Genomic DNA, 27,995 nt, shown 5'->3' with positions numbered 1-27,995 from the left:
GGAAATATTTTATTGAGAAGGACATATACATCAAGGTTTTCTTAATTTATCCATGTTTTTATGTGTTTTTTCTGGTCTGGCTAACATTTCAGACAAATATGTAACATGGCAGTAAATAACGATGAACACTGACTGCTCCCTCCGTGATTGCGTTGACTCAGTAGTATGTCTCCTGCTCCACCCAACCTGGAAAGGAAAGGAGACACAGTTGAAGCATGTTTGGGGTAATTCATGTGTGTTTTATGTTCCATGTGAAGAGAGAGCGGCCTTTCATTTGTACTTTGCAGGGTGACGTTATAAGACGTGATAAGAGAGCGTGAGTAGACGCTCTTAAATTAGAGCCGTGACTTTCTGCGGGATGTCTCCTGCAGCGACGTGGAGCTGTGTCATGAGATGATGATATCATCCTCGAGGCCTTACTTATGACCAAAAGGATGCAAAATCAAACTTCATAAGAAGTCTTGTGTGACTTTAAGATTTGCATGCTTGACTTATGTGATTTAGCATCTCTTTGCTTCGCTCGGCTGAGCCCGAAGCTGGGTTTTATTTTTAGGCCTCAAACACGGAGTTCTGCGTTTCATCGAGGGCTGGAGACCACTGGACTGGAATCATGGGTTAAACTTTAAAAATGAAACTCCACTCAACCCCCCGGGTTAAAAATACTCCGGCAGCACTGAAGAAATGCGTTATTTACTTGATTCTGTTCGTGTTTGTGAGAAAATGTGTCACTTCAACTTGTTTTTCTCTCTGTTGGTAACAAATTATTCACCATGGATGGGCAATGATGTTCACTGATCTGTGTGTGGGGCTCAGATGGAGCTCACATAAACACAGCTGCATCAAAGCCGGCGCTGCATACAGGTTGCACTCAGCTCCGTGGGTGGAATGAGGCTTTAACTAACAATGGTAGGGTTGAGGGTTGAAATCCCACTGGGCTCTGCCATCTGTTACAGTTCACTGGTCTGTGTGGGGGGCACAGTTGTGGCAGGGATAACACACAGAGCAGGGATACAAGGGTGCATGTGGGTCGTGTAGTTTCTGCACAAGGATGCTTATGAGTTTGACGTCCTCTGGGATGTTAGATGAAAATTCAGGTGAAGGATGATTCTAAAGCTTCAAAAAAAGAAGAATGAGTGAGCGTCATACCGCCTGGGTTGCGTCTGAGGATATATCTTCTGGCTTCATCATACAGGAAGATGAGGAGGGAGTAGGGGAAGGCACAGAACCACCAACATGGCCTGAAGAAAAGACGAGAGATGACGAGATGTTTAGTTACAGCTGGACAGCGTCAGACATGACAAAAAAACTGGCTGGATGGAATCTAAATATAAATCTGTGATTTTTTTCCCCTGAGACTCAAGATAAATTGCAGACGAGACAGAGAAGAAGAAACTCAGACACACCAAGGTTATTCAAACATCACCCAGAGAGAAAAGTAAGGAAGAGGAGGAAGAAGCAGGTAGGAGAAGAGGAGAACAGGAGAAACAGAAACAGCAGAGCTAATGAGCTTAACGTGTCTTTACTGGCTCCATTTTTTTCTCTGATGGGGGAAAATCTCATTAGTTTTGTTGCTCCTCTGCTTCATTCTGCTCCTGTGGTGGAAATTACTTCTAACGCTAGATTACACCTTTTCCAACACAATAATGCTAAAAAAGTCTGGACACAGATGAAATCTAACAACGTGGAAGCTCTGGCTGCACGGAGAGGCCTTTGGGAAAGTGTGGTGAACCTCAGTGAATTCACAGAAAAGGGGATTTCACGGATGACCACTTTAATATGGATAATGCATATTGTGCTCATCAAATCCCCTGCATACATGAAAAGGAATAATCTGAGTATTTACGCAGGGAAATGACAGCATGCCAACAAAAATAACCACAGGAGACAAACCTGATCAGCTTATCAATGTAGAGTACTCACTTGAGAGGGTACATTCTGAGGGCGACGTCCATGCCTGGACAGTATGACAGGAAAGCAGCAAGAGCAGTTTCCTCAAAAAGACCGAAGATGAGGATACGGTTCCTGGAGGAGAAAAGAAAAGTTACTATCATTTCTTATTTTCATCCACTTCAGATTATCTACAAGTTTGCCATATGTACGTACTTCATTCCCTGCTGCAGGATGGAGTTCCTTCTAGTCTTGCAGATAATCAGATCAGCCCACTGGACGATCACGATACTGGCGAAGAAAGCTGTGTGACAGGTGAACTCTACGATCTTTCTGCGCTCGTATGTCTGAAAAAGAAGATCAAAACATCAGCACATCTTCTTTCCCCGTCATCAGCAGTGATTATTAAAATTCACAGCATCAGAACTAACCCATTCCTGTCCGTAACTGTCCTCCAGGTCATTTACGTATTTATTGTCCCACAGCACTCTGATACCAATCAGATCCATAGGGAGGAAACCGTTTTCAGCCAGGATCACAAAGTATGTGAAGAACCCAGCTGTGGCTTGCATCATACCTGGAGAAAAAGAGGGATAGTTTTAATTTAACAGCTTTTCCCCAGGTGAGAAAACAACCAAATGTAGTTTTGCATCCTTAGATTAGCGTACCAATTTGTCCGTAGGCTATACTAATGAGCCTCTCATTCACTAGTTTGTCTGTTTTGGGGTTTCTGGGCTGTCTCTTCATGATGTCGCTCTCAGCTGCTTCGTAAGCGAGGGAGATAGCAGGGACCTGAGAGAGGACAGACACAGCTTAGCTTTACACACTCCTTTAAAAAAATTTAATGGGAGGAAGTTGATCTTGAGATATTTTTAGGCTCACCATGTCAGTTCCCAGATCGATACAGAGGATGGTGACGGTTCCCAGAGGCAGAGGGATGTTGGCGATGATGAAGAGCAGGAAGGGTGAGATCTCAGGGATGTTACTGGTCAGGGTGTAGGCGATGGATTTCTTCAAGTTGTCAAAAATGAGACGGCCTGGAAAAGTGAGGAGAGTGTGAAACCCAGGGTTTTGATGCTTTCTGTCGCCTTGACTTCCACAGCTCTGTATCTGCAAGGCCTACCTTCTTCCACTCCAGTGACGATGGAGGCAAAGTTGTCATCCAGCAGGATCATGTCAGCCGCCTGTTTGGAGACGTCAGATCCAGCGATACCCATGGCGACACCGATGTCAGCTTTCTTCAGAGCAGGGGAGTCGTTTACACCGTCACCTGTTACAGCCACAATAGCTCCCTGAGAGAAAAGAGACTTGGTAAGATATCAAGAAAAACATTTAAGAACAACAAACTTTAGAAGTTGTTTTTGAACACCGACCTGTCTCTGGCAACCTTCCACGATGATCAGTTTCTGCTGAGGGGAGGTTCTGGCGAAGACGATTTCAGTGTGGTGTGTCAGGATGTCATCAAGCTGCTCTGAGGTCATGTCTTTAAGCTCACCGCCGTGGACGACGCAGGCCTTGGCATCTCTGGAGAGGAAATCAACAAACGTGCAAATTTTTAAACAAATGAGACTTGTTGCCTCAAGCTTTTCAATTTTGTTTAGAGGCTGATGCTGTTCAAGTCTGAGATTTATTTGTCTGCACTGAAGACATAGAATAGTGGTAAAAGCTTTTTTGGCGAAGTAGATATCACTGATTTAATTCTGTTCAAGTGATGCAACTTCTGCAACAGGAAAAAAATCTGGAAGGAGAGTGATGAACAAATCACCCTTAGTGTCTGCCAAAAAATTATAATGCGCAGTGAAAGTTTTGTCTGGGAATTGGGGAGAGAACTCACCTGGGGTTAACCTCTGATACTGGGACGTTCAAGCGAGCAGCGATGTCTTCAACAGTCTCGTTTCCTTCAGAGATGATACCCACACCCTTGGCGATGGCTTTAGCTGTGATGGGATGGTCACCTGTCACCATGATGACCTGAGGAGAAGAAGTTAAGATGAAGTTTTATGATGTGACTTCTTACTTAAGAAATTTGCATTCACCGTGAAAAACGTTGATACCATACCTTGATTCCAGCGCTCCTGCATTTGCCGACAGCATCAGGCACAGCAGCACGAGGAGGGTCAATCATAGACATGAGGCCGATGAAGCACAGGTTCTCAGTGGGGAAGTTCACCTCATCAGTGTCGAAGGCAAAGCCGTCTGGGAACTGATCATCAGGCAGGCTGAAATGGCAGAAACCTGCAGGAGAGAAACGCTCGTCAGCCCGATCTCCACCGTATAATCAAGACTTGGTATGTGGCGTTATGATGGAGCTCATACCGAGCACTCTTTCTCCCAGTCCTCCCAGCTCAACGTAAGCGTTCTGGAAAGCGTCTTTCATCTCGTCATCCAGAGGCTGCTCTTTGCCCTGGAGCATGATGGTGGAGCAGCGGTCCAGAATCCTCTCGGGGGCTCCTTTCATCACCAGGAGGTGCTTGGTCTCACCGGGGGTTGCGTTCTTGTGGATGGAGAGCTACGGAAGAAGGTATTGAAACTAAATATTTGTTCAGCAAAAGTCTGAAGTGACCAAACTTCTCATTGGTTAAAAATTAACTAACAGAGATGTGAGTTTGCACCACCACAAGGGGGCGCAAATTGACATTTACCCCAACACATCTAAGTTTTCACACAGTGAGTTATGAGCTGTTACTTTAGGACACTTGGTGCGATGTGTACCTGGTATTTGTTGGTGGAGTTGAAGGGAATCTCAGCAACCTTGGGGTATTTATCTCTCATGCCACCGACGGATCCGCAGCACAGCTCGATACACTTGAGCAAGGCAGCTTCTGAGGCGTCACCAGCAACATCTCTCTGTGGAGGAAACGACATATGGATGAAACGAAATACTTTTCTGTCTGTTTCTAAAATCCACTACTCCACTGTTTTGCTCCATTTCATTTAGTGCAGTTTGGAGAGGAATAAACTTGCCAGTCATTCAGAAAGAAATCACTTCGTCTGCCTGGCTACTGACTCTATAGCATCAGCTTTATGTTTGTGTAACAGCTTTTAATTATGCTGAGTGCTTTTTATAAAGATTTGTAGCTCAGTCTGGCTGCTTTAGTGTTCTGCAGGATCCAAAAAGTTCCTCGCCAAGTCACCTCCCACGCTCCATCTCAGAATCATCTCTGTGTAGTATCAAATGATACAAAATGTTTTCAAGGAGGGAATAAGCTGTGAGCTCTCTGCTTGGACTGTGATCTCTAATGTTATTGATATCCTTCTATTAGTTAATTATTCAAACACCTTTGTGATGATCAGAAAGGGTGAAGTGAAGCATTATGGTCTCACCTTCAGGATGGGGACGTTTCCTTGTTCAGCCAGGAAGACGGCGCGGTTGCAGAGTCCAGCGATCCTCGCCAGTGCAGCCCAGGTGGCGGAGCTCCTGTCGAAGGAGGTGCCGCTCTGGTTCTCGGTGGTGTCGGCCTCGTGGATCTGGTTGTCGAACCACATGTGGGCGACGGTCATCCTGTTCTGCGTCAGGGTGCCGGTTTTGTCGGAGCAGATGGTGGAGGTGGATCCCAGGGTCTCCACGGCTTCCAAGTTCTTCACCAGGCAGTTCTTCTTGGCCATACGCTTGGCGGTCAGAGTCAGACACACCTGGAGACAGAAAACATTAGCATCCCTCACACGTTTACACAAAATCAATGTGCACAAATCAGACCAGAACTCACAGTGACAGTAGCCAGGAGACCTTCAGGTACGTTAGCGACGATGATACCGATGAGGAAGATGACAGCCTCCAGCCACCCGTACCCGAGGATGAGAGAGAGGATGAAGAAGGACACACCAAGGAAGACAGCGACACCGGTGATGATGTGGATGAAATGCTCGATCTCTTTGGCGATGGGAGTCTTGCCGCCTTCCAAACTGGAAGCCAGGCAGGCGATACGACCCATGACAGTGCGGTCTCCAGTGTTGATGACGACTCCTCTAGCGGTACCTGAAGAAAGAACAAGAGGGTTGTCGATAAATCAGTCTTAACTTGACGTGATAGAAAATTTTAACCCTGTGATTTTTTATATGCTATTCGTTCTTTACCTTCAACACAGTTGGTGGAGAAGAAAGCAATGTTCCTGGTTTCCAGAGGGTTGTCGTTGGAGAAGTCAGGAGTACGAGTCTGGGGCTCAGATTCACCAGTCAGGGAGGAGTTGTCCACCTGATGGGGAAAAGGAAGATAAAAAAAAACATATATGAGAAATTGGCTGAAACTTTTCTATGTTTTTGCATCTGTAACGTAGATTACACACGAGTCTTTCGGACACAAACCTTGCAGCCGTGAGCAGAGATGATCCTCAAATCAGCAGGGATCCTGTCTCCACCTTTCACCTCCACCAGGTCTCCCACCACCACCTCCTCAGCGTTGATGCTCTTCTTCTCACCGTCACGGACAACCAAGGCTTGCTGTGAGACAAAAGTGAAATGAGACACTTTAGAAGATGCTTTTTCTTTCGGGAAGCAGCTGCGTTTAAATCATCTTGACTACTCACCTGTGGGACCAGGTTCTTGAAGGAGTCCATGATCTTGGAGCTCTTAGCCTCTTGGTAGTAGGAGAAGCAACCAGTGATGATGACGACAGCAGAAAGCACAACACCCAGGTACAACTGTAAGAAAGAAGATTAAACATTTGATCAGTTTTGTTGTGATTTTTTTGTCCGAGCTTTTGTTTTTTGATTCAACTCTCTCCTTACGTTATCGTTGGCTGGTTCATCTTCTGAGGCAGCCTGGATACCATAAGCAAGGAAGCAGAGGATTGCACCAATCCACAGCAGCATGGAGAAACCGCCAAACAGCTAGAAACAAGATGAGCAGCAGAGGTTTCAGGATTGCTTTGGTTTCACCAGCCACATCATTTGCATGTCTCACATTTGAATACGCAGAAACTGTGTGTGTCTTGTTTACCTGCTTACAGAACTTGACCCATTCGGGTGTGGTGGGAGGAGGTGTGAGGGCGTTGGGGCCGTCTCGGGCAAGGATCTCTTTTGCTCTGGAGTTTGAAAGACCCTGAGAAGAAACAGAAAGGAATACTTTCAAATCATCGCACATTTGTTTGTTGTTAGGTCATTTTTAACTCAGAGCAACTCCTTCCACCTGGACGTTTTTATTTGGTAAACAGGACCACTGCTATTACCTCAGGAGGTGGTGGATTAAAGTTACGTTGACATCAAAACAACAGAAATCCACAGGAAGAGATTTCAGAAATCTTATAATTACTGTTTTCTCTTTTCACTCTAGCTATGTGAAGGTTGATGTGAGAGTAAAGGAGCCGTCTCAGAGCGCACTTCACATCAGTCAAGGTCACATTTTCTTACAGTGGATAAAAATGGAGCAGAATTAAGGCTAAAGTGTGACTGAAGGTCTCTCTGGAAGCGTACCAGGAGGTTTTTTTTTCCCCCCCTTGTTGGTAGGGTCAATACGACCGGTGTTCCTGCCTGAATGAAGTCTTTGTTTTGGGAGCAAACTCAGACAGATCAGATTTCATCAGATAATCAGCATCAGTGGAGCATTTAGCCGGTGTGTGGTTGTGTAATGGGATTGTGTGTGTGTGTGTGTGTGTGTGTGTGTAGCTTAATGAAATGAACGTCCCAACATGGAAAGAACATTTTGTAACTGAAGGGTTTCCCCATCTTTGGTCTAATGGGAGATTTAATGACACTTTAAAGGGTCAGTTAAAAATAAAATCCCTAATTTAACTCAGATTTCTTCAACATAAAAGCCTTTTAACCAAAAATGATGGATCAAAAACAAACACTACTTTATCTTTCAGGGTTTCAGCCAGATAGGATGTTCATTTAACTGTTTTTATTGCTTTTACTGAACAGCAGTTGGATGCTCATGTTGCTTTCTGTTGCTGTGAGAGATCTCCCCCAGCGCCTTGGCTTATCTCCTCTACAGGGACATGACAACCTCTGGGAGCTTCTATCGCTCTGATAGGCTCAAACAAAAACAAAGACAAGCAGCGCAGCCTCACCCGAGACAGGTCAGTTCCATATTTTCTGTGAAGTTCATCCAGGGTCAGCTTGTGATCATCCTACAGAGACAGAAAGAAGGATTCAGAAACAAGCAGTTAGAAACAATATGTCCTGAGTGTAAAGAAATCTGAGCTGATGATGAACAGACAGTGTGCTGTGAGTAAACAGTTCATCCAGCCCAATCAGTGTCACCACACTGATACACTGATGTGTTGCTCATATGCCTGTCATTTCAGCACCCAGTAGTGGCGCCCACTCTTTCAGATTCACAGCTGAGCGCTCTCCAGCTTCAAAGTCGTTTCTGGAAGGATTTGATAAGTGTTGCTTCCAGGAAAAGTCTAAATCTAAAATATTAAAAAGCCATCTTGCAGAAATCTTGTTACTTTGAAAGTACAGATCAAGCTAAAAACGAGAGAAGCTGGCACATTCATGCGCCTACACCGTGTTGTTTGAATAACGCCTACAGCTACTCAATGAATAGATTGTAATTTGGATGATCTGTGATAATATCTGGCTCCCACCTCTTATTTTTCAGCGCTGTAACAGCTTAAGTGTCGTAATCTTGGTGCAAAAAGCAGGCGAGCACAACATCCCGAGCACAGATGCCAACAGTGGTTTCTGTGTCGGGTTCCTGCCCTCACGTATGTGGGAAATTCTTGTTGTGATTGAGATGGAGCAGAATTTTCCACTTCTGCACAGCGTTCTGTGCTCTTTTCCCGCTGTAATTGCTTTTCCATGAAATAAAACTGAAGTGCTTGCTTCAGCCTGACAAACGCAATGAGTCGACTGTTTTAAACATGGAAAGTATGTCGACTTAAATTTATTAATACAGGAAAATCACATCTTTCCTCTCTTGAACAGTAAGTTAAAAATGTGACGTCCTGGTGCAGAAAATAGTCTGCCATGTTGTTTTATAAAAAGAAGGCTAAGTGTTTCATGCCAAATGCACTGTGGATAATGTTTTATCACATGCTGCTTTTTTTAAACAGTGGCTTCCTGCTCCACAAACACTTCTGGGTAACATCTTTTATGAAATCAAACCCCACATGTGTCTGCTTTTCGTCCCTTTCTTCTGGACTTTGCTCGCTGCAGCAGCTCAGAAGCTGCTTGACGTTGCCTTGGGAACAGCTTCCGTTGTCTTACGCTGGACTTTGAGGCCTCAGTTAATAATTTGATGGTGCAATATGATGGTGCAATAATCATTAACATGACAGCTTGATGAGCTGCAGAGAAACCCGCTCACACTTTTACTGTTTTACTACGGTCCAATGTGCCATTAGTCTTTAACCGCCGTGCTGATGAAACTATCACTGCTGCCTCTTTCGGTATCTGACGATCATTTAGAAATTAAAGCCTGGCTGAAAGCTCTTTAAAGAAAGCGCCTGATGTTGATTGCAGTGAATGATATGCTAAGTTGGAGAGGTTATGGTGCACTGAAGATAAGGTTGCTATGGCAGTGAGATGTCCTTCAGCGGCAGGACTTTGAGATGTAGTTAAGACGTAAGGAGGGCGATAATCATTAATATGTCACCTAGATGGGGATTTTATTACCTAATAACCTGCAGTGCTCTGTGACCTGCAGAGTGACATTGAACACCTGTAGCTTCAAAATGTACAAAACGAGAAAAACACTAAGATATTTACTTTTTATTATTATATAAATAAGCTACTCTGGGAAGATGCTTGTCCTACAAACTAAAAGTTTTCGCTCAACCTTTACTGATGACCTTGTCAGGGTCAAAGATCAGTTTGAGTCTTTAAAATGTTGGACACGAAAATAAAGAAAATCTGGATCATTGTTGTATGATCATTTTGTTATGAGGAGGCAACTCAAACAAGCTGTAAACACAACTTTTTAAGCTCTGACTGAGGCAATAAGAGACCTGCATCTGCCTCCTAACCTTGTGAAGGACATTATCCGCAACGCTTCGACTTTCAGCTCGCCATTTTAAGGGAGGAGGACAGAGAATCGCAGATGTAAAACTACTCTAGTTAAATCTTCTGTGAGGAACTTGGACAAAGTAATGCCTTTAAAATCTTTGCTCATCATTTCTTGTACATGCACGAGTCATGTTTCTGAGAAAAATCTCATTCAGCTGCTTGTTGCAGGAAAGAAAAGGTGGTTTTTGAAGGAAGTAGACACATTATCTGAAACTTGACCTCAGGCAGCAGTGGCGCCAAAATGATTTTTAAAAACTTTGTTCCTTTAAAGTAAAGGGACGTTGCTGTGTGTTAAGTATAAAACAGATAGTTTAAAATCTTTCTAAACTTTCTGACTTAGGCATGAACTTGATGCAAGCGATCCGCTGACCTTGGGAAATGACCTCAGCTGGTGACCCACTCAGAAAAAAGCTGACACCAGTGGAAATCGCGCGACTTCTCAACACAGGAAACTTCAAAACCACACAATGCCGGTAAACCCCGCCATTCTGCAACCATTCTCCACGAAGGCTGCTTAATATATTTAGTGAGATTTGAAGGGGCTGATGAAAACACTGACGACAGAGCCTGGACAGTCTAAAAACGTATGATTTTAAAGGTTAAGTATAGCTGTGAACTCCTTAATAACATGAGACGCTAAGCAGCAACAGAAGGTAGACAGCTACATCTCATGTGACTAACTGTGAGGTGAAAGCTGAGGTTTGTTTCAGCTGTGACTGTGACCAATAAGAAGGACCTGCAGTGACCAGGAGTGTTAGCACGGCCTGAATAAGGCTGTCTTTATGTATGACTCAGCTGTGTGTTTAGGAAGACTTGTAAAGTTCAAGAAGGTCATGCTGTTAAACGCCTGCTTCTTTCAGGTTGAATCATGGGGGGTTTTGCGAGGTACAAGCACACGATTCAGACATTTTCCACGAGCTCTCAGGATAAGTCGGACAGGTTTCACACAGGTTTGTGTACTTACCAAGTCAACTTCTTTCTTCAGATCCTCCATATCCTTGTCCCCTTTGCCTTTCTTGCCTTTCTTCTCCCCGCCATCTGACGTTGCCGCCAGTTTGTACTCTTCTTTCCCTCTCTGATATGAAGAAAGGGAAACATAATAAGCTTCTGCATAACACCGAGCACATGTGAAAGACTTCCTCTTCTATAACGCCAGTATGAGCGGCAAGCGTGTCAGCGTTGCTGTTCAAACATGCTGTAAAACGTGTGTTAATCATTCTGAGAAGGAATGCGCAGAACTCTCAAAAAAGTAAGTTCTGAAAAGTTATAGAGGACATTTGTAAAGGAAAGTCGAGGTGATCCACGACGATAACTTGTGACAGAAACTTGGTCTGAGCTCAAAAAGTGAATATCATAACAGGTCTAATCCTAACCTCAATCTAAAGACTCTCAGAAAGTAGGCCAAAGCATGTGACAAGGTTCCAATACTTACTCCCAGCCCCATGGTTGCAGTGCAAGTCTGAGAACAGTCAATCCAATTGTCTTTTTAAATTGCAGCTTTCCTACTCCGCCTCCTCTCACTCACACACACACTCTCTCTCTCAGCCCTGTTACGTCCGTCCTGTGTCTCCCGCACTCCCCAGAGCAGAGAAGATAGGTTGCTTCACATAAGCATACCTTTATACCCTCCACCAGCTCACCTGCCTGGAGGAGGAGTAGAGGAGGAGTTTGTCTAGGAGGGTAGGGGGTTGAAGGAGAGGGGGCAAACTGGACAGGTGAGTAGTAGCAGTGTCGGGTGAGGGAAAAGGAGGGGGAGGGAGGCGTTGGTGGAGGAGGTGTATGGAGGAAAGGGGAGGGTAGAGCTTGCTCAACTTCCCTGTTTTGTTCCCACTGCTTCCCCTCCCCTTCATTCACTCTTTACTTATTTACTCTCCTTCCTTTCACATTCCTCTGAGCTCAACCTTTACCAGCACAAGTCTGCGAGGCTCACGCCCTTCAGCTCAGAAACAACCTCCATGTGCAAGCTGTGTGTGTGTCAGAGTGTGTGTGAGTTTACAGTACAAACAGGGGTGAAAAAAAACAGATAGTGGGAGAGTGAATGAGACAGACAGAGATAGAGGCAGAACTGGAAAGATGAAAGTCCAGTTCTGCAGGTGAGTGATTGCCCAAAGCTGAGCGGCATTTGAATAACAACTGCTGAATGAGAGGAAGGGAAGACGGGTCTAAATGATGACTTTTTGAAGTGAGAGCTCGGGAAAATGCTCACGGGGAAGATAACAAGTGGAAAGCAAAGGGAGGATTCTTTTAAGGTCAATATGACCTGAAAAATACTTTTCACCTCAAACTTAAGTCCTTCAACATGTGGAAAACTCAAATTTCACAATGCTACAGCATTGTTTGTAGCATTTAATCACATTGTAGTCACACCTTAGTGCCTTGGCAGACTGGTCATTGCTCTGTTACAGGGACAAAGGGATTAATAGATGCTAATTATCAACAAGTAAATCCCATTTCACACCCAATTTGTGGCGATAGCTAGGTGTGATTGAGATTTCCCGTGCTAACTCGAGAGAAAACTTGGCCACCAAACCAGAATACAGATACATCTTTAATCAGTTGATAAAAGAATCAAAATGATAATGATGATGAATAATGTCTGAAGCAGACTGAACAAAAGTTTCCGCTAAGCCACAATGTCATAACTGATCCACAGCTACCACCTAAGGACACGCATGACCCTGAAGTCTCCATGAAACCGAGGAGCGCTCTTCCTGTTCATTGTTACTCACGAGGAGAGGGGAAGGAGGGAGGGAGGGATTGTCCTTGTTGGAAGGATGGTTGTTTGACATGTTTGTAGTAAACTTCCAACTGTTTATGGTCGCTGGAGTATGCAGGGAGGAAGGGGTAAAATAGCAGGGGAGGAGGGAACAGGGTATTCATAGAGCAGGAGAAAGTTGGAACAGCAAAAGTAAAAGGCAGCTGATTTTCTTTTTAAACCTGCAGTGCATCCCAAAGAATGATGAGTGAGAAACCCCAAAACCCATTTTGTGATTTTCCCACGGTCCTGGGTTCCCACTCAGAAAACAGCTTTAGCTTCAACAATACAGCAGAAGCTATCGCTAACGATTCGTCGTGCACTTCTTCAGGATGATTATCAGAGCTCATTGGGATGCTAAGATGCTAAATGTCTCTCCACTCTCACACTTCAAAATGACTTACAACCACACCTCCTATTCAAACACACGAGAACTTCTGTTGACACTTTTTCTCTGCAGGGTTTGTTCTCGAGTAGGTTTAAGTCTTTGGGAAGCTGACCTCCCACACCGCGCTGATGTCAATCCTGCATCAATAAAAACCAAAACAGTGCACCACGGCTGAGCCCGGGGAGTTTTAATGCCGTTTGTGGGAGTTGTGGCTCCATCATTGAGGCAGCGTAGGCTCCTGTTTAACCCTAAACACCGCTTTGGCGTACGTAAACACAGTGGGAGCTGCAGACGTAGACGCTGGCCTTTGAAATGTCACTGTAGGGGTTACATTATGACAGTGATACTCCGGGATGGAACAAGTTGGGTCCTATCACAAGGTTTAGGGCAGAAATTACCCCTACAGCAGAAGCCCAGAGTGCTCGCACCAAACACCCCCTCCCTGCTCCTCTGCAGGTTTCCTCTGCACTCAGACGGGGCCATATTTTACTTGACCAAAACACAAATAAACGAACTCACACCGAAAAAATCTGATATCGGTCCGCATTCACGCTTTATTTAGAGAATCTTCAGCGTGTTACGTTCACACAAAATCGTGTCTCTTTGTCCTGGCAGACTACCTGCGTTTGTTTATATCTGGCACGCCGCACGCGCGGACTGATACACTAAGCAGCGAGCGCCTCGTAGCCAGCTGTGGCTCTGCAGCAGAAGTAGTGCCGTTTTACGACACGATGAGAACTAGAGCCTTATTTAGCAGTGTTTTTGTGTGAAAGTAACACGCTGAAAATTCTCGAAATAAAGCGTGAATGCAGAACGATATCAGATTTTTTCAGTGGGAGTCCGTTTATTTGTGTTTTTGGTCAAGCAAAATATGGCCCCGTCTGAGTGCAGAGGAAACCTGCAGAGGAGCAGGGAGGGGGTGTTTGGTGCGAGCGCTCTGGGCTTCTGCTGCACAAAAACACTGCCCTAAACCTTGTGATAGGACCCAACTTGTTCCATCCCGGAGTATCACTTTAAGATACTGGATCATACCTTTCCTGCAAAAAACTGAAGGAAGCATTTCATGACTAAGTTGAATTTTGCATCACAGACAACTTTGTGCAAATGAAACTGAAACTAACCGATCTATCTCTCACTGGTACCCAACCAACTATGATCAAGGCCACATTAAGTCACTTCTAATGCACTTTTTTCGAGATGCTACATTTTCTGCTGCTCACTCGAGCTGTCAGAGTAAGTTCAGCTTTTCAATTTAGAGAACACTGTAAATGTTTCACTCCACTTCAGCTCACCCTCGTAGCACTCAAAGTCTCCTGAACTTTGTCCCTCCTGTGACGTAGGCGCATTTTACAATGTTTAATTATCAAACCAAAACCGACTGTGCTTCAGAAGCTGTTACTTTTTGATAGAAGTCCAGCACTGATTGACACATGAAAGAGGAGAGAGAGTCAGACGCAGCGAGAGACAGTCAACAGATAAACGATGATTCCAACACCAATGACTGAGATTCTGTTTACACTCTGATACTGACAGGCTGTCTGAAGTTTATTTGGCAAAGATAGAGATGTGTGTTTTCTGAGCCTGCTGGTTTGACGCTAAATACTGCCAGTGACACTCAATTACCGTTATTCACCAACACTTCAATACATGTTTAGCTCTGGGCGTTAAAAACACAACAAATGTATGTCATTGAGAAATTACAGAGCTGGATGAAACTCAAACTGTTGTCTGCTACGTGGGACTGACAGTGGATGAAAACTGATCACGCTGAGTTTTGAGATACTTCCACTGCCTTTCTGCTGTGGACAATGGAAACTTCATTCTATGTGGGGAGATAATTTGCTGCGGCCGCTTGTTTCTCCTCCTCCAGTGGAGTCTGAACAAAGATCTGTTGTTTTCTTCAACATCCATCACAAGATCGCAAGAGTTAAACCTGTGACTTTTCAGAAAAACCAACAACTAATTGTGACTTTTACAAGCACAGGCTGTGATTGGCGTTTGAATCTAAAATCAAACTTTACCCCCCGAGGATTTAAAACCCAACAGGAACCAGCAACCAGAAGGAGGAAGAGGTTGAAAAGGAGCCTCTTTTTGTTAGCGATGATGAAGTTACTGTCAATACATCAGCTAAACTGAACATTTAAGCAATGATGGGAAAGGATTCAACAAGGAGGTGAATAATCCCAATCATGAGTCAAATTCCAACCCACAACATCATCAGAGGAGTGCGTTCTCAGCCCACAAAGCATCCAGTATTTCCACAATACACTGCTCTGTTTTGTACCAGCAGATTTAATGTAAACATGTACATTCAACTCGTCACTTTCTACATCTTTTGTTTCCATGTGGGAGCCGTTACACTTTCCAGATGCTGTGAATTCCTTCCCCTTATACGGCGACCTATAAATTTGAACAGCAAATCAAACAGACTGCAGAGACAAAGTGATGCCGACAAGTTAGTGTGAATAAGAGGAAGTCGAGGAAGGATACAAGCTCTGTCCTTTGTCTGATATAGATTTTCCTCTCTACTAAACAAGTTTCCTTTGCCTCCTTTCTGCACAGACAGACTGAGTCAAGCTGAGAGACAAGATTGCAACAACGACAAAGAAATCTTTGACTTGAAGGATTTAATGATCTCCACACCCCAGAGATTTATGGGGACAGAATGATACTGAAGCATCCCTCATAGTTGAGCTGTTTGTGTTTTGAACATGATGCAGCTCAAACTGCTCAAATCGCAGACTTTGCCTGGCAGGATTCCTCCAAGAATAATGCTCGAAAACGCACGCAGAGTGCTAATTTGCCTCCTGGTTAGTGTCAGCGCCGTTCCAGGTTTTGAGCATTGGCTGGTAACACCTGCAATTCCCATAAGGGCTTCTCTGTGACGCAGATTGCTGCTCTTGCCAGTGCTTTGCTGGCAGTGCCAATGTCATATTGAAAGCTTCTCAAAAAGTCTGTTTTTGTGTAAAAGTCCACAAACCAGTTAGAGTCCCTTTGGTGTAAGAGCCAGGAAAGAAAACATGCAATCTCCTGAGCTTCACGGTCAGTGATTTAGAGTAAGATGTCTTCTATAATATACCCGAAAAAGGAAATATGAAGCCCTAGAAGAAAACTCACACACCTGCTAGAAATTCCCAGCTGAAGTGTTTGTCAGGCTTGATCTACACAGAGGGAAAGAAGTGGATTCTCTAGGTTTACTCGCACTGTGGCATGCAAGTTTTGAACATTCAAAACTATTTACAATTTTAGATTTTCTAGGGAGGATTGAAGCTTTTTCTTGGGTGGCTTTTGCGATTGAACCTCAAACGCCGCCTCAACCTCAGTCTTCTCACATCATTTTTCGCTGAGGATCCGTGCCAAGGTCAGACATCCTTCCTCTAAACTTTGTCAGAAGCTCTGATAAAGCTGACGACAGAAAGAGAAAACAGTACGCTCCTGCTCAGGCTGGTGAGCACGATAAGCAAAGGCACAAAAACTTTTCCTCCCTGTTCTTCTTGCACCGCTCTCCTCATATCTACAACAAGCTGAGGTCAGATAAAGGACCTGGGCAGCATGCGACTTAGTGATATCAAGCTGACTTATGTAACTCTTGCTGTAGAATAACTGTGTTTGCATTGTACTCCTTGAATATGTACAGTAAAGACTGAATTAGATCACAGGATTTCAGAATCTGAAGGCTGAATTTGACGAACAGGCTTCAGCAAAAGTCGCAGAAATCACTCAATGATCAAAACCAGAAATATGCATTTTTCAGCCACTTTTCCAGAACAACTTGGCAGCAATTCCTGCTCTCTTTGCTGTGTCTTCACTCCAGCAACACGACAACTGAGAAAGCAGTTAATCTCACTCCATGATGAGCTAACCAGACACCACCGCCACAAAAACAGTCGGTACATGGGAAAATTTTCAATTATTCACATGCCAGCCCTCCCTGAAAGAAACCCTTTTATATTCAGACTCCTACTAACGAGTTATCTATGAATTTTTGCACCAGCTGCTAACAAGATAACAACATTCTGGTGAAATAAATGAATTCAATGCTAAAGACAATCGGGTCAGACTCTGCAGTAGAGAGAAAACAGAAACACAAAAGAGCTATTTATAGCTCCCAACATTCGCCAGAAACTCAGGCGCTTCTAGGCCAACCCTAAATTAAAGAGAGAGCAGGCTGGGTTTATAAAATCACACAGGACAAATGATTTACTAAGTACATTAAAAATTCAGCAGCATCAGCATGACATGACAGCTGATGCATCAAATTTTAATCAAACTGGACGACATAAACAAACATTACAGCATCTCTGTCGGGGTGGAGATGCACAGTGGTCGGTCTTAGTAGTTTCACAAGCTGCCAGCTCCCATTCCTCCTTCCGGTAAATGTCGGCGGGGACCAAATTGGATTTGGATTCTTGTCAGTTTCAACCCGTGTGATGATGACAGGGATCGTGTAATCTCTGAGAGCATTGATGCATCCTTCACTCAGGCCAAACGGAGACCCTGTACATCCCTTTAATCTGACAGAGGATTACGGCTGCAATTAGAAAAATGGGAAAGAGATACGGAGAGAGGATGAAAAAAAGGCAGACAACCTTTCTGTTTATCTTGGTAGCATTGTGCTCATTGATTGTTTAGAAATAGTTTTGAAAGTTTGTCTTATTCTGTTTATCATCCTTGAAATGTCACACTTTGAAGGAAACTGTTATCTAGTTCAAGCAGAAAATAAAGGAGCATCATATCACACCTGAGGGCTCGTCTCCATAACCCAAGTACACATGAGCTTTTCTTCTAAGATATATTGTTTTTTCATGCCACACTTTCCCAACATGGAAACTGTAACTCTATAGTTCCCCGCTCTTCATAATTTTGCAGTGGAGAATTACAGCCGCGTAGAAAACTAGTGAGAGTGAATGAGGATAAAGAAAGAACAGAGTGGCTGCAGGCACTGCCAGCCCGGCTGATCCAAAGCCCTGGCAACTGCAACAAAGAGCCACTGTCTCTGCTCGCTGTGTCTTTCACACACACATACTGCACTGTGTACACCAAAGCATAGACAGAGAAAAGCCTGCGAACAGACGCACACAAACACTGAAATGGCCTAAAAATGGGAATATTGTTTTAGAGATTTCCTTCTCGAGGGGTTAGATGTTCTAAAGATAGAAGGGCGAGGACAATCTGCGACTTCTGTTAAGTTAAAAAAATGTATCTCTTGCTTGAATAAATCTAAATGTGGTTATCATTTTTAGTAACTTACGGTGCTTTTTGCAATGTTACAACACCCTACAAGTATCTGTACAAGGACCAAAACATTGTGGCAAATTTGTCCCACTCAAGATTCAGTGGTGTCTGTTTTAGAGACAGACAGGGGCCGAACGACCAAGAGTATCATGTGAGAGAATGTGTTGAAATGACCATCAAACATTGCAAATTGCTCCAGGGTCACGAACTCAGACTCCTGATAAGGAGGAGGCGTTGCTTAATAGTCCAGGCTTGAGAAATCTGTCTTCAGCGGTGAGACGCTGTTATCATAAAAATCAACACGCAGCTTTTAGTGACGGAAAGTTATCATTATGACTTGCTGTAATTTCAAACAGGCTGCTGCTTACTCATTTCGGTTGCACGGGCACAAAACAGCGTGTAATTACTGCTTTAAAAGCCAACATTATGTTTATGTTAGCTGTGTTATGATAAAGGTTTAGCCTGAAGCTAAGAGTGTTTATCTTAAGTACTGGGCTGAAAGAGTAAAATAAGTCAATTACAACATTGTAAAATGACAGACAACGGGTTTGAGAGGTTACTCAAATAATCTACTCATCTATGGTTTTGGAAAAGCACAATTAGTGATGCACAGTCATGTGTTGGACCGCAGCATAACTTATCAATGAGTAATTTTGTCCCTCTCAGCTTCCCCTCACTGGTCAGGCATTGCTGGCGTCACTGGAATCAGAGCTTTGGGACATTGTGTGTGATAAAGCGAGGCTCTCAGAATGAAAGCCCTGCTGGTAACTGCAGCACAAACTCAACTAAGTTCTCACTTCCCGAACAGATAGCAGAGCCAGGACATACACTGACTAACTGGGTCAAAGGTCAATGAGTCAGACTAACTTCTCAGACTAGTAGAGAGAAAATCTGTAGCTTGGGGAATGGAAAAACACATCTAGGCAGACAGAGAAAGCAATCCCACAGACAACAGTTTTTCTGTCATTTCCTCCTAAGTGGCTTGTACTAAAACTCCATGAGTACTGGAGTTTACAGTGTGGGTTGTAAGGTGGCAGAAATAGTATAAATTTAAGAGTTAAAGACAAATACAAAGTCAACAAACACTAGTTTAAAATTATCTTTACTCTTTAGAGACAGCTTTCAAGTTATTCTTGCCACAAACAGCAGCTTTCTCACTTTTTCATTCACCTCTAACTTTGGGGGGAAGGAGCGAAAAGAAACAAGGGACAAGTGAAAGTTGAGGAGGGAGGAGTTGAATGCTCAGAGGAGGAGACAAGGAAGAGGAGGAGGAAGAGGTGGGGTCTCCTCACATGACAGTAGTGGCATGTCTGCTTGTCCTTGGAAAGGACACCGGCATCTCACAACAAGCACTTTCTTTGTCTCTGTATCTGTCTGCACCTCTGTCATACTTTCCATCCTGTTCTTCCGTTTATTCTTATCGCTCTCCTTTTTTTTTTTAAGCTTTATCTCATTATTTCCCTTTTTAGGCTTTAAAAACTTCTTTCTGCTTGTACAGCACAAACTTTACTTTGTGGAGGAAGAACTTCATAACACTCAAACCTAGATCTCACTTCCCGTTTGTACTTCAGAGTTTTCCGCCTTCCCTCTGCTGTGGTAATTACTAGACGGGAGCTCATTTACACACACACACACACATGCACACATACCTGTACCTCCCCCCACATTCCCCTTTTCTGGTCATTATCATAATCATACTGTCACCAACACACACACTCACAGAATTCCTTTGCAGACTCCTCCCCCTGCAAAGACTTTCCCCTGGGGCCCTCTCAACTCCCCTCATGGAAAACTACCAGTTCACACACACACAAAAGCACACACAAAACGTGACCTGTGCTAACAGTGGACAGCCGAGTTTGGATGAGAAGAGGACAAGTTGAAAGCAAGATGGAGCAGTTTTAGATGCTTCCAATCAAAACTCAAAAAACGTTTTAACTATTTAAGAAGTCTACAACTCTTTAGCACGTGATAACACCAATATTTACATTTCCAACAGCTCTGAGAGCTGACTGACGGTTAAATCAGGCACCCTGCCTTCAGCACACATGGTGCAGAGAGAGCAACACCACCTCCCACTGGATTAATCCACCATCGACCTACAACTATGAAAGAGCTTAATTACATATTTCTAATTTCAAGTTCTTCAAACCCACAACAAAGTTTTTAAGACTTGTCCCTTCAAGTTTTTCTGCGCAGTGTTTAACAACAAATGAAATTTTGTACTCTGGTTTGCTGACAAACTCCTTATGTTGCCAGTAGTTTCGTTTCAATGGCTGGTATTGCCCAAACCAGCAATGCAACTTTTAAGTAACTGGTTAAGTAACTTCTAAAGCAGATTTGGTTGCTTTGATCCTTTTATATTTAATAAAAAAATTGAACATTTTACAGCTTAATTTAGGCTGTAAGAGCAGCATCATTAACCACAGATAAATAAAAGACTAAAATCTACAGTATTTCCCCAAATCGTTCTCTAGTCCTACCGGTACAACATGAGACTGAATGAGTCAAAACAAAATTTTATAATATTCTGATTTTTCAAAAAACAAATGAAAAGAAGGGGGAAAAAAGGGAAACAAAAGAGAAAAAAGGAAAAAAGAAAAGGAAAAAAGGGGAAAAAAGGAAAAAAAAAGAGAAAAAAGGAGTAAAAGAGGAAAAAAAGGGAAAAAAGAAAAGAAAAAAGGGAAAAAAGGAAAAAAGAGAAAAAATAGGAAAAAAAGAGAAAAATTAGAAAGAGAGAAAAAAAGGGGAAAAAAAGAAAAGAAAAAGGGGAAAAAATAAAAAAAGAGAAAAAAAAGGAAAAAATTAGAAAAAAAGGAGAAAAAGAGACAAAAGGGGAAAAAAAGAAAGGAAAAAAAGAAAAGAAAAAAAGGGAAAAAAGGAAAAAAAAATTCAAAGAAAAGTTTGAGGTGGGCCTAGGACCCTTGGGCCCACCCATGACGCTGCCCCAGGCTTACTGTCCTTTTTCATGTTCAAATATCTACAACCAAACATCTTCATTCTCCACAGGTTATAAAAGGCTTTTATAAAACACACACGTGTATAGAGACAAACGGCTGAAAGGCAGCCAAAAGTCACACCAAAGCTTGTGTCTGCTATGCAGGATTGAATAACTGGTGTCAGTTGAGAGATGACAATAAGAGCGATTATCAAGTCAATTATGACACAGAGAAGAAAAGGAGAAATGAACAGCGACAGAGCTGAAAGGTGAGCTACTGTTTGTTTACAATGCAACAATGTTTAGTCAGAAACACTGAGCTTCTCCTGCATGAGGGTGAATACCTCTTCCAACGGATTTTCATTCAACTGTTCATCTTTACGGGCTCAGCAGCGGCAATATTCACTGCCTGAACAAGAAATGATCCCATTTAATGAGTCATTTTATGGGGTAGCTTGCTGGTTGGATAACATTTCCCTGAACATGAACAATCCTCCGCGGGGTCAGCAGAAGTCACAGCCACTATTGATTAATCAAGTGTTTAAAAGACTATATTTAGACTTAATACCACAAATTCAGCTGTGCTGATGGATTGTTTCAGGATATATTGTCTTACTCTATAGCGTAACGTCCGGATGTGACATGTGGTGGTTTGACCCCTGCTTCAAAGATTAACGTGGATTAAATGGTGTGTTTGCACTGCACTACATACATTTTGTCCCTTCTTCGCCACTGTCTCAAGCAGATGACAATAAAAAGTGCATCAATCATTTTCTGAGTTATCAAACGTAACAAAAGTTATGATATGAAAGAGATTAAATGAGAAATTTCGTTACCATCCAAAAAGAAAGAGAAAGAACACAAAGTTTGATCACTAATGAAAGTTTGAGGCCGACTTTGTGAATGTTTACGGAGTCTGTACGCCGTCTGTACTTTTTTATTCAGAGGGGTTTACAGTCACTATAAAAAGAGCTGCAAATCTCCAGCGAGGACAGACGCAGTCAGACTGTTTGATTGAGCGCCTGTCTCTGTGTGCAGAATGCACAAAAGCCATCAGAGACTGCATCAAAAAAAAGCTTCAGGAAACAAAAAGAAAGTCCATTAGAAGTTTGAAAGTAATCACAAATATTTGTGGTTTGTCGACGGGGAGTTTTATGTTTGATATCGTGCCAGAACGTAGCATATACTCGCTCTGCAGCTTATACGAAACACACCGAGCAATCCAGATTAAGCTCAACACACACACGTGCACACTTGCACTAACAGCTGTCCTCACGTCCCCTCCTGTGATGATACCAGTCAGACAAGTCCATGAAACCTCACCGCAGCATTGTTAAAATAAAAAGGCAAACTTGCAGACACGCACACATATTCCTGGAGTCTGAGACATCCTGACATGGCCAATTGTTGCTTGGCAACAAGGTCTCACACACACGTAGTAGAAATGTAGAGGTGTACTGTCCACACTGCAGGAATGGTAATGTGTCGAGGAGAACAGTTATTTTGACACAAAGATAGTGGAATAAAAGAGAGCAAATCCCGACGGTGCCCTTTTGAAGAATGTTTCCTCAAAGTTTAAGCTATCAGACTTTGCTGCTCTGACCTTTGCCTGCAGCTACTTTCTCAAAAGAAGGGACATCAAAGCTTCTTGGACTTGTAAGAAAGTCAAATGAGAGCAGGGAATGTCCTGACTTAACATGCTGTGAGTTGAACGAATTGTAACACCGTTTTCTCCAGAGTTCTGTGATTTGAAACGACTTCGCTCCAGAAATGCAGCTTGTGTTTTAGCTTTAAAAAAGTGAATAATGACTCTTCTAAACTCTCTAAATCCTGAGAGTCACAGGGGGCAGAATCCCTCTCTAAGGACTGTGTTTCTCCTTCTCCTGATTTCTGGTAACAGAGTGTGAGGAGGAGAGGATTTGCGCTGCAGGGGCCCTCAGGGAGCGGTCTTAACAAGGAAAGAGCAGATGGATTCCTCGAACATATACACACTCGTAGGAATGGAAATGGATTTGCTTTGGGAGCCTCTCAGGGCCAATATGACGCTGGATGCAAAGTAAAATATTTCTAGATCCTCTTTGAGCTCTGGTGGACGGAAAAAACTGGGATTTAGACGTGGACTGCACTTCCTGGTGCATCGCTGCAAATAACAACATAAGCATGGATTTAAATCACACACTGACACACACACACAGGAGAATAGATTCCTCAGCCTCTTATCTGGAGGAACTTGCACACAAACACAGACAGAAAAACACACAGACTCATGGTTGACAGGTCAGACTATTAAAAAAAAAAAATCAATGACAGTCTCACTGAAGCACTGTCTCTTTTTGCTCTCCACTGTTAGACTATCATCCCAGCCACACACACACTTACACACACACACATGCTTTTGTATGTCAAGAGTGCATTGAGAGTCATCAGAGATACTGTAACACTGCCAAAGAGCTCTCGACTCTGAAAAGGCTGAAACGCACAAAAAGGAAACAGACACGCAGATGCACGGCTCGCCATCTTAACCCCATTACTTAGTTGCCATGACAACAATCCACACCCCATCTACCAAGATCCCCTGTTCTAGCATCGAGGCTGAGATATAAATACACATGAACACAGACAATGGAGTGTATTTTAACCTACAGAGACAGTCAGACTGACACAGCAAGTATGAAGAAGCTTATCTACTGTGTGAGAGTGTGACGTTAGCGCAGCTGAGCCAAAAAGATGTGTAAGCATCTGATATCCTCTATCTGTATGTCTATCCATCCATCCATCCATCAACAAAGACTTCCTGGAACGTAAATCATCCATCCATCTGCACACAGATTGATCGATGCTTTAATCCGGATTGAGTTCTGGATTTATGTGTTCTTCTGTCAGGTGTAACTCTGAAACTTCAATCCAACATCCCTGCGTGTTAACATCTATATTTATTCTACTCAGATTTATTTTAATCTCTTTTCACCAGACTTTCAAAAATATGAATGTACTCGTGGATTAAAGTAAAGCCTCATTTTTGGAGAACCCATTCAACTCATGACGGCGGCAGGATTTGCTTTAACATGTCAAAGCTGGATGTATTTACGCGGTCATGCAAGGGAAACATAACCCTCATGAGGGTTTAATGAGAATAAACATTTATGACTGCGTCCGAGCATCTGTGAAATCTGATAAAAAATGAAAGTGGTGTGACATTTTGTATTGATTTTCTCTCCTCCCTGCTGTCTCCGCTGCTCCACTCCCATCTGTTTGTCTGCCTGTCACTCTTCTACACACTCTTGTGAATGGAGCAACGCCACACATACACACACATGAAGGAAAAAAGCTGATATGGACTCGCACGGAGCAGCAGCACAGCATGTCGTATGGTGTGGGCAGCTGACATTTCACTGCGAGCAATCTGCCACTCAGAGCTGGATGCTCTCTCAGGAATACACACACGATCATACTCCAACATGCAAATCTTTTTTAGTGAATGTGGGATTTTTCTTTAGCCTGGTTTATGATCGAGCACATGTGCTCTGATTACTCATTACATAACGCTTCAGTCCCGGCTCTTTAGTCCTCCATGTGTGCGATGAATCAGAGAGCTGCTACAGTTTAATATAGTGTGCACGTGCAACCTGTTACGCAACAAGCCAATCACAGAGTAATTAATAACCGACGTTTCTTGGAGAACTTGGAATAACAGCTCGAGAAGAAGAAGCTAAATGGAGACAGTCAATCACTGCTTGCCAAATTCAGCGACTTCCTTCACAAAATACTGTAAATTAGCAGCCAAGTCTTAGATTATGTTACAGAAAGAGGTCAAATGAGGGAAAGATTAGAAATAAAGTGCACATGAATGTGTAAAAAGCTAAACCTGCATGTAATCCCACACACTTCGCTTTATTGTTAAACTCAAAAGAAGGATTTCGCTCTTGCCGTTATTTAATCTACCTCTGTGGCTAATGTAGGCTTAAGATATTTAATGGAGCTTAGCAAAAGTTCAATCAGGAGGAGTACTCCATTCAGTCCTCCCCTGTGCCTCCATTCATTACTCTCCTGCAGGAGGATATCTTTGCCGCAAACCATTCATGATTTTGCATCCAAGAAGAAAAAAAGCTGGTCTTTTCTGGTCGCTGCAAAAAGAAGCTAGAGGAATCTCATCCTGACCTTTCAAATAACATGTGAGAGATGGATTTCTGACAGCTGTTTTAAAGTTGCAGTGGGATTTAAATTCAAAGTACAACAAGTTCGCACACAGGTGGTTATATAATCATAGATATCTGTGTCTTTTTCCCTTCCTAAAATGTCAGAATCTGGATGTTTTCTAACATCAGAGAAAAAGATGTTGCTGCCGCAAGGGGGAAAATCTGAGACGCGTATTTTTTTCAGCCAGACTGTCATTGCGAAATTGCTAATTTAAGAATGTGTGTGTCTGCACGTGACAGGTGTACGAGTAACCATAGCAATCAGAATCAGATAGCAGGAGGGGAGGAAGATGTTTTTAGAAACAGTCTGTTGAGTGAGGGATCTACACCGTCACATGGATTGCATCAGGAAAGTTGACTTTTGAGTGTTTCTTCGTCACGCTAAAAAGTTGCTATGTGACATGTGTAGTTCGAGTTTCACACCATCGTTATCTCGCCTCGCTCAGAGCTGCAAGTTGTAGGAAACTGGGTCAACGTTGACTTTAATGAAACGATAACAGTACGAATTAGCGGAGCATTAAAAGATAAATCTTCCCATTCTACATAATCCAAAATCTATATGATTGACTTGTTTTGTTTGCTTGTTGAGTAACGACAGGAGGCACAGACAGGTAGCTGCAATGGAAGATGGGTAATAGCTAAAAAAAGTCACCACAGGAAGTAAAATGTGGCCATAAAATGTGTGAGGTGTGAATTTGTTTCTTCCTGATCAGGGTTCATGTGGGGGACACTTTAGGCAGCTCATGCACACACATACTAAGACGGTGAAATATCACCATGGTAACAGCAGCTGCAGCATCAGGATGTGTGCCTTAAATAACCCTGGTTTGTCTGTCTGTGTCTGTCACGTCTGACCCAAGCATCTTTACCCTCCGTCCAAATTTAGTTTCTTCTCTCTGGTGTAAATTTTTGAAGTGTTGACTGAATAATTAATCTACTATGAGTGATTTTCCCAAACATATGAAGCTGGAAAATGATTAAAAATTAAAAAACATGGCTGTTGTTTCCTCTTTCAGCAGTCACATCCCCCTTCCTCGTCCTTAATTATTCTCTGTCACACTCAGACACACATTTCCTGGATAACCTGCCACTAATTAGAGAAATCACTTAATTAAGGCCAACTAACCGCATGGGCTTCACAATGAGCAGCTGCCTCAGAGTGTGTGTTTGTTTGTGTGCTCATGATTGACATGTGGTGGGCGTGCAGATCAACACAAGCTGCCCAGGGGCGCACATACATCGCCTGCTATATTTAGAGTCTTACTATACACTTCAAACCAATAAGCTTGAGTTTGGAAGCGTCAAAGAACCTAAAGGCAGGTAAGAAACGGAGAGGACAGATGTGATGACATGAGCAGGGATGTGAGGGTGTGAAGGAGTCAAAGGAGGGAGATCAAATAAGAGAAAGGGTCAGTGCGTGCAGCAGATGGTCGCCAGAAGCAACCCGGTGATGTGACGGCATCTACTGCTCGACTCACATCTGCCGCAGTATCCCTCTGAGTGTGTGTGTGTGTGTGTGATCGTATGTAATTTACATGCACATCTGCCACTAAAGCCCTTTGTGCATCACGCTGGTCGAGTGAAGACGTCAGCATGTGGTAAATCGCTCTCATCTCTGCTGCAGCCAGGGACGCTGACTTTAACTAACAATGCAATGCGATACAACCCTGATTCCTCCAACTCTCCAAAGACCACACCTACAAACTCTACAGGGGCCAAAATCTGAATACTGGAATTCATTCAGCCTGGGGTTCAGGAGTGTCCCATAATCTGACATCCACCTATCAAGTTCAAACTACACAAAGACATCAGTCCAAGGAAAAATAATGTATTACTCCAAAATCCTGAGCTCTACATCTAACTCCAAAGCTTTGACTCAAGGTAAGGGGTCTGGTTTTACTGCTCCAGGCGAGATCCTGCAGCTCTGGTCTTTAAATATTAAAACACATCATGCTAAAGCTTAAATATTAAAAAACTGTGGATGCATACAAACAAACCCATCAGCAGTTAAAGAAGCGAGAAATCAGAGCAGCTACAATCCTGATGAGTCAGACTACTGATACAAAAACAGAATGCAAGCTAATACAACACAGACAATCAAAACTTCCATCCCTAAAATAAGATATTTCACTAAGAAACTTGTGCATTTTTCCATCCGAAGTATTCAATTTATGTTCAAACTGAACAATGAAGCGTGATTGCTATTTTTTATGTTTAAAGCTTAAACATGTTTGGTTTGTCTCAACTTTGGCGCCCCCCGGTGGACAAACTATCATCTTTTATCTCTTTCTTTTTACAAAAACTGAATCAGCCAAATGTGACACTTGGACTTTTATTGCAGTAATGTAAAAACATGTAAACAAAGCCCAGTATCTAACCCTTAATTAAGCAATCTGATTCTGCCAATAAATCACATTTTACTGCATTTTTTATATTGTTCTTGAGCCTCAACCACAAAAACTCACACTAGAGGAACGTCTATTGTAGCATATTGATCCACTCACTACTCTTTGGCTGAATTAAAAAGACAACACATTCCTCTGCTGCCGTCTATCAGCTGTGAATGTATTACTCCGTGCGTCCTCTCAGTAGGAAGCCGTTTTTCCACATCTGCTTATGAAGGAGAGAAGCAATATTTATCCAACACAAC

At 43.0% G+C, this 27,995-nt stretch overlaps 1 protein-coding gene across 1 annotated transcript; it reads right to left on the bottom strand.

Annotated features, from left to right (window-relative positions):
* Positions 1-2: 2 nt before the first annotated feature.
* LOC141786142 (sodium/potassium-transporting ATPase subunit alpha-1) lies at positions 3-11,443 on the bottom strand. The gene is made up of 23 exons (XM_074664877.1): positions 11,266-11,443; positions 10,798-10,908; positions 7,892-7,951; positions 6,823-6,924; positions 6,612-6,713; positions 6,411-6,524; positions 6,190-6,324; positions 5,962-6,079; positions 5,595-5,863; positions 5,212-5,520; positions 4,600-4,734; positions 4,204-4,396; positions 3,947-4,122; positions 3,722-3,858; positions 3,261-3,411; positions 3,011-3,179; positions 2,770-2,924; positions 2,556-2,679; positions 2,319-2,464; positions 2,104-2,234; positions 1,921-2,022; positions 1,147-1,238; positions 3-186 (listed from the first exon to the last, which is right to left on the bottom strand). Exons 1-23 carry the CDS (start codon positions 11,275-11,277, stop codon positions 158-160), a joined length of 3,072 nt encoding a protein of 1,023 aa, XP_074520978.1. The 5' UTR covers positions 11,278-11,443; the 3' UTR covers positions 3-157.
* Between the last annotated feature and the right edge of the window lie 16,552 nt (positions 11,444-27,995).

The sequence above is a fragment of the Halichoeres trimaculatus genome, unplaced genomic scaffold (assembly GCF_033239565.1).
Source record: "Halichoeres trimaculatus isolate MK-OKI-2021-1 unplaced genomic scaffold, fHalTri1.1 fHalTri1_scaffold_24, whole genome shotgun sequence".
Lineage (NCBI taxonomy): Eukaryota > Metazoa > Chordata > Actinopteri > Labriformes > Labridae > Halichoeres > Halichoeres trimaculatus.
The sequence above is the reverse complement of the archived record's forward strand: the minus strand, read 5'-3'. Positions and strand labels throughout refer to the sequence as shown.

What these genes read in the sequence shown, in the direction of transcription:
- LOC141786142 (XM_074664877.1), bottom strand. An exon ending in CTCCACCAACTGTGTTGAAG is followed by an intron (nt 5,864 to 5,961) that starts GTAAAGAACGAA and finishes TTCTTTCTTCAG; the next exon opens with GTACCGCTAGAGGAGTCGTC. An exon ending in CTCAGAATGTACCCTCTCAA is followed by an intron (nt 1,239 to 1,920) that starts GTGAGTACTCTA and finishes TCTTTTCTTCAG; the next exon opens with GCCATGTTGGTGGTTCTGTG.